General features: G+C 33.7%; 1 protein-coding gene and 1 long non-coding RNA gene across 7 annotated transcripts in view; one reads left to right on the top strand and one right to left on the bottom strand.

Moving 5' to 3' along the window:
* The window catches only part of LOC107689223 (uncharacterized), a 45,717-nt gene extending 42,737 nt beyond the window's left edge, over nucleotides 1–2,980 (bottom strand). Inside the window, exon 1 of the long non-coding RNA XR_001634316.1 lies at nucleotides 2,902–2,980. This is a non-coding gene — a long non-coding RNA (uncharacterized LOC107689223). The remainder of the gene's footprint in view (nucleotides 1–2,901) is intronic.
* The window catches only part of acot18 (acyl-CoA thioesterase 18), a 10,717-nt gene continuing 5,845 nt past the window's right edge, over nucleotides 1,265–6,136 (top strand). The window contains exons 1-6 of one of the 6 annotated variants that reach the window (XM_016487147.1): nucleotides 1,676–1,690; nucleotides 2,181–2,256; nucleotides 2,466–2,573; nucleotides 4,118–4,320; nucleotides 4,989–5,088; nucleotides 5,272–5,462. In XM_016487147.1, the coding sequence (XP_016342633.1) occupies nucleotides 2,557–2,573; nucleotides 4,118–4,320; nucleotides 4,989–5,088; nucleotides 5,272–5,462 (511 nt within the window). In that variant the 5' untranslated portion in view covers nucleotides 1,676–1,690; nucleotides 2,181–2,256; nucleotides 2,466–2,556. Of the gene's footprint in view, nucleotides 1,369–1,675; nucleotides 1,691–1,752; nucleotides 1,859–2,162; nucleotides 2,257–2,310; nucleotides 2,373–2,465; nucleotides 2,574–4,117; nucleotides 4,321–4,988; nucleotides 5,089–5,271; nucleotides 5,463–6,136 lie in introns of those variants that run through there. The other 5 variants (XM_016487148.1, XM_016487146.1, XM_016487149.1 and 2 more) reach the window with 5 other exon arrangements.

Here is a 6,136-nt window from a genome sequence, read left to right on the forward strand (position 1 = left end):
ACTTATATTTACATTCAGTCTGTGTGCAGTTTCTGTCTGGACAAAAACGGACCGAATTTGCATGCCCTGCTGTAAATTTTGACCAGTTGATGAAAAACAAGTGGATTCTACACATTTAAACAATTCAGATAAGTTATCTAGAATTATTTATGGAGCAGATAAAATACATATAATCATTTATTAATCAATTATCATTTTGACTTAACGCTTTTCTTTATTTAAAGGCTGAAACGTGAGGGTTAGCTTTTTATGAAACTTTTTCAAAGCTTTATTTGAACATTTACATTAGATATTTCAACATGCTATTAAACTGTTGTCAGTCAAGTTGTCATTTAAAATCCGAACATCACTGGTAATGTTATCGTTTTAGTGATTATGCAAACAAAAAGTCATTTTATTTGTTTTGTGCTGATTTTTAAATATAAAACTTGGTGAAGTGATTTATGTGTCTGTACTTTTTGAACATCTCCAGCACATTTGAACAATACCGTGATAATAATGATAACCGTGATCATTTTGGTCACTATAATCGTGATAAGAAATGTTCATATCGTTACATCCCTACTGTGCTTAATTAGTTGATTTGCTTAATTAGTTGATTATCTGAACATTCTCCTCACGGATTTTGTTAATAAAACATCATTTTTTAGGGTGAACTATCACTTTAATTAGAGGTTGATATTTAAGATTTTCCATTATTGGCTTCAAACAATTCCCAGTGCACAAAGACTGACCAGATTACTGACTGCACTATTGGTTACAGTGTTTACCTCCTTTCATACAGTTTTAACATTCTTTTTATTTGTAATTATTACAGAATCACAAAGTTCTAAAAAAAAATCTAAATGAATGTTTAATTTTACAGATTTATTTTTTGTAAAGTTAATTTTTTTCATATTTCTACTTTTTTTTATTATTATGGGAATATATTTCATTTCAGCTATGAATGTGTTTTTAAATTAAATAGTGTGATATCATATATATTGGTTTTATATACACCCTGCTCTCCAAGATATCTGCATTGGCCATCAAAAATAATTTCAGTGTAAAACTAAATATTACACATTTGACCCGATCACTTTCATTGTAATGCCTCAACCCACAGTTTTGCTTTTTCTTAAAAGAAAAGTATGGCGCAAAGCTGAGCTTAACCTACACTGAACCAGAACTATTCCTTTAAACAATTAACAGTTTTCCTTTAAAGGCTTTTTTTTAAATCCAAGTCGCCACAAATTCGTCCGATTAAGCGGATATCCGCCCAATCTGGCAACCCTGCAGTTGCGTTATGTAGTGAGTCAACACTGGACGGAAATATAGGGAAACTGTACTAGGACATAAAAAAACATGGATTGAAATGACATTATTATGGTATGCAAGCGATCGTTATGTTGTCATTTATAATGTGTAGATTACTGCAATGATATAGACGCGTTTTCTTTAGGCTATTGCCACACCGTGGTGGTGGAGCTTGTGTTGCAGTTTTTGCGATGTTTCTCCCCTACAAAATGACATGCTAAATTACGGTTTTTACACGGTATCAAAACATAAAATATTGAAACAGAAAACGTATACTCTAAAAGAGTTATAAACGACCTTTGCTGCTGCAAGCACACAAACAAGTGTGTCAAAGGTAACATTTCGTCATCAGCATTAGCCCATGAGCTGCACTTAAGGTTATTCATTATTACAGGTATTTCTATTTTTTAATCCAAGTCGCCACAAATTCGTCCGATTAAGCGGATATCCGCCCAATCTGGCAACCCTGCAGCTGCGTTATGTAGTGAGTCAACACTGGACGGAAATATAGGGAAACTGTACTAGGACATAAAAACACATGGATTGAAATGACATTATTATGGTATGCAAGCGATCGTTATGTTGTCATTTATAATGTGTAGATTACTGCAATGATATAGACGCGTTTTCTTTAGGCTATTGCCACACCGTGGTGGTGGAGCTTGTGTTGCAGTTTTTGCGATGTTTCTCCCCTACAAAATGACATGCTAAATTACGGTTTTTACACGGTATCAAAACATAAAATATTGAAACAGAAAACGTATACTCTAAAAGAGTTATAAACGACCTTTGCTGCTGCAAGCACACAAACAAGTGTGTCAAAGGTAACATTTCGTCATCAGCATTAGCCCATGAGCTGCACTTAAGGTTATTCATTATTACAGGTATTTCTACGACAGTCTGATAGCTAGATCATCTCTCTTCAATCTATATTTCGTATTATTAATCAATTTTCTAAAGGTAAGATTTAAAATGTTTGCAGAAAAGTACAGTTCGCAGTTTTAAACGCTTCTCTTCCTTCCGGCTGGGTCTAAACACCACCGAGCACAACTTTAGCTCATGTCTCATGCTAAGTTGTTGGTTTCATTCAGATTTTTTCTGTGATAACGTGTTGTTAAGTTTTTGTAAAGATAATGCTGCGACTTATATCTTTTTCGTTGTTTTTCCAGACATTTCTGTCCCGACGCTGTTTGGATCAGTCTAATATCTGAAACCCTTCCCAGAAGAAACACTTGGGGTCTAATTTTATCGGACTATATCATGTTGGCACCTGTTAGGTAACGTTACAGACATTTTTTCCCTTACAAAAAGTTAACAAATACTATAGTTTTATTAAAAGTAAAAAAAAAATGTATTATTTACAAAGACAGTGGGTGGTTAATACCAGGTTAGCGCATAATAGCCTTAGCCTATAGCATTGCGGAGGGAAGAAAATAAGCCTACCACGTTGTAGTTAATTTCACAAACGCTTATCGCATCATCGTTTATTGGCCCTCAAAATGTTAATCATTTACTCACCTTACCATTGTCCCAAAGCCCATTTTTGTCTTTCTTGGAAAATTATATGACAATGAATGTCAATGTTGACTGAATGTTATAACTTACTTCAAAAAAGGACGGGGAGCACCACAGAAACATCATAAATGTGGTCGACATGACTCTTGCCTTGTATTCCAAGTCGTCGGAAGCCATATAACAGTTGTTTGAAGAACAACTCCAAATTCTCGAAATAAATGTAGTTATTGACTGAAAATTCCAACATCCACCTTAGCTCTTTGTGGCGCTCTTCTGAGGGATACAGCCATGCACCATTCATAACCGTTTGTGAGTCGGATCTTTTCAATGAATCAAATCAGAACTGATTTGAATAATTCGGTCAAATTGGTTAATCCTTTGGTTAAATTACCAATAAATACTAACCAAAACCAGTGTTGGGGAAAGTTACTTTTAAAAGTAATGCATTACAATATTGCGTTACTCCATACAAAAGTAACTAATTACGTTACTTAGTTACTTTTTATGGAAAGTAATGCATTACGTTACTTTTGCGTTACTTTTTAAATCTGGACAGGGCTTGTTTGTTTGTTTTTAAAATAAAAAAGTTATATTTTTGGCAAATATAAAAGCCTTTTCACACCAAAAGTGAAATGAATAAGCCTCAGGCTGAAGGAAATGTAAATTTACGTCCGTACAGTAGAATGCAGAAGAAGAAATTTCAACACACTTCAGCAATAAAAAAAGACATAAATGTTTGTCTGGAGTAATTTGTGCTTATTAGTACGGTTGAACTGGATCATCGAAGGTCAGAAGCAAAGACACTGGTTAACAGAATGGGAATAAATACATAAAGCATATTTGTGTTGTTTAACATTTAATTATTGCAGGTTTGCATCATATTCTGAGTTGCATTATTATTATTCATTTTGAGGAATACTGAATCTGTGTTTTTTTTTGTGAGTGAGATGAATTAATGCATATTCATATTTATTTCAGAACTACAGTAACATCTTCTGATTTCTCTCAACATGAGGACAGGAGAGCTGTCAATCAATAAATTGGGAAAAAAAAGTAACTTGCGTTACTTATTTGAAAAAGAAACTCAGATATTCTCTTGTAAATTAAAAAGTAATTTGTTACTTTACTAGTTACTTGAAAAACTCGCGTTACTTGTAATGCGTTACCCCCAACACTGACCAAAACTGCTGCCACTACTTTTTTTTTTTATTATTATTCAAACATACTAATTGCTTACACAATCTTGCTGTTTAATAGAATACAAGACATTGGTTATATAGTTTTCAATCTTATTTAATTTGTATAGGACTGTGAGCACTGAGAGTGGGACTTGTCCTCTGCTGACTGTTCAGCCCAATCGAGCACTGGTGGACGAGAAATTTCAGATTGTCATAATGAATTTACTGCCAAATCAAAAGGTGACGCTACACTCTCTACATCAATCAGAGGACAAGGACTTCTGGGAGGCATTTGGACACTACATCAGTGATGAATACGGGACAGTGACAGGTGCACAGTCAGTCTAATGCATGACCCTTAGAGTTATTAAAGTTATTACTGTAATATAGGACCTGCCAACAACATACAATACCATTCAAAAGTTTGGGATCAGTAAGATTTTTAAAATGTTTTTGAAAGACGTCTCTTATGCTTACAGAGAATGCAAAAATGGAGTAAAACGGTAATAGTATTACATATTATTACAATTTAAAATAACTGTTTACTATTTTAAAACGCCATAGCCAAAGTTTTCAGTGTCACATGATCCTAATATGCTAATATGCTCAAGTAACATTTGTCAATATTGAAAACATTTGTGCTGCTCAAATATTTGTGGAAACCATGATACATTTCAGGATTCTTTGCAGAATAGAAAGTTCAAAAGAGCAGCTTTTATTTGAAATGGAAATTTTTGTAATAGTATAAAAGTCTTTATTGTCATCTTGGATCCATTTAGTTAATCCCTACCGAATAAAATCCTCCTGAAGGTGGTGTATAGGCTACAAATATGGTTAATTCCATAACATAACTATGTTTACTGTAGGGAGATAATGAAAGGAAATCCCCAGCCTGGCTAGATCGTAATCCAGCTTATCAACTACCTAAACTACCTTGAATGATGATGAATAACCTACTTCGACCAACATATAAAATTATTTGATCCTTTTGAAATTTAGTGGCCAAAGATGAAAGTTTGGGAGGCACCTATGAAGGCACAGAGCAGATGGGGTTGCTATGGAGCATGAGGCCCATACCGGGAAGTCGACCTGGACTCAGGTAACTTAGGCTGGCAAAATCATGTTTTTTTTTTTCTTAATGCTGTCTGTCTCACAAAGTTTAAATTCCCTTTTTTTGCCAAATGAATACTAAATGTGAGATGTACTGTAAGTCTTGGAAAAGTCATCCATTTCTTCAGAATTTTCCTCCACTAATCTTTGATTCCTGTCTCTTTTATTCAAGGCTGCGTAAGACGAATATACTCACACCAATGGTAATTCACATCTCAGTATATGGTGGGCATCTATCTCAAGGATTCAGCCAGCAAACACCCCTGGCAACCAGTACCATAGAGCGCTGGTATGTTGCGCCAGGCGTGCAGAGGGTGAACATCAGGGAGAATGGAGTACGAGGAACTTTATTTCTTCCTCCAGGTAAACACAACCACACAATGATGTAATGATATATCAAAATACAATTCATATGTATACAGTGACTTAAATAAGCCTCTGCTAAGATGACAAGGTTGATTCATTTCTGAATTTTATTTTGTTTCGTTTTTTAATGGCAGGATGACAGAACTGTTGATATCATAATGAAACAGCCTTAAAAAGTTATTTTAAAATATTACTTGAAGTAGTTTGACATAATCTTTTATTATTATTGCTTAGCATTTGAAATAACGTTTCAGCATTTGAAAAAGTTTTGTCTGCCAATTCAAGATTATGTTGTGGAACTAAACTTGTTTAAAAATAAATGTAGAAACCCTCATAACATGTATGTCAATGTCACTGTATTAAAATATATGAGATAATTTAACAATTTTATGACTAGTTGGCATGAAACGATTTTTTTAATTTAAAAATAATAACTTTATATTTATTTATATATAAATGTATTTATCTATATATACAGTGGGTACGGAAAGTATTCAGACCCCCTTAAATTTTTCACTCTTTGTTATATTGCAGCCATTTGCTAAAATCATTTAAGTTAATTTTTTTCCTCATTAATGTACACACAGCACCCCATATTGACAGAAAAACACAGAATCGTTGACATTTTTGCAGATTTATTAAAAAAGAAAAACTGAAATATCACATGGTCC

The sequence above is a fragment of the Sinocyclocheilus anshuiensis genome, unplaced genomic scaffold (genome assembly GCF_001515605.1).
Source record: "Sinocyclocheilus anshuiensis isolate Anshui unplaced genomic scaffold, SAMN03320099.WGS_v1.1 scaffold882, whole genome shotgun sequence".
Classification (NCBI taxonomy): Eukaryota; Metazoa; Chordata; class Actinopteri; order Cypriniformes; family Cyprinidae; genus Sinocyclocheilus; species Sinocyclocheilus anshuiensis.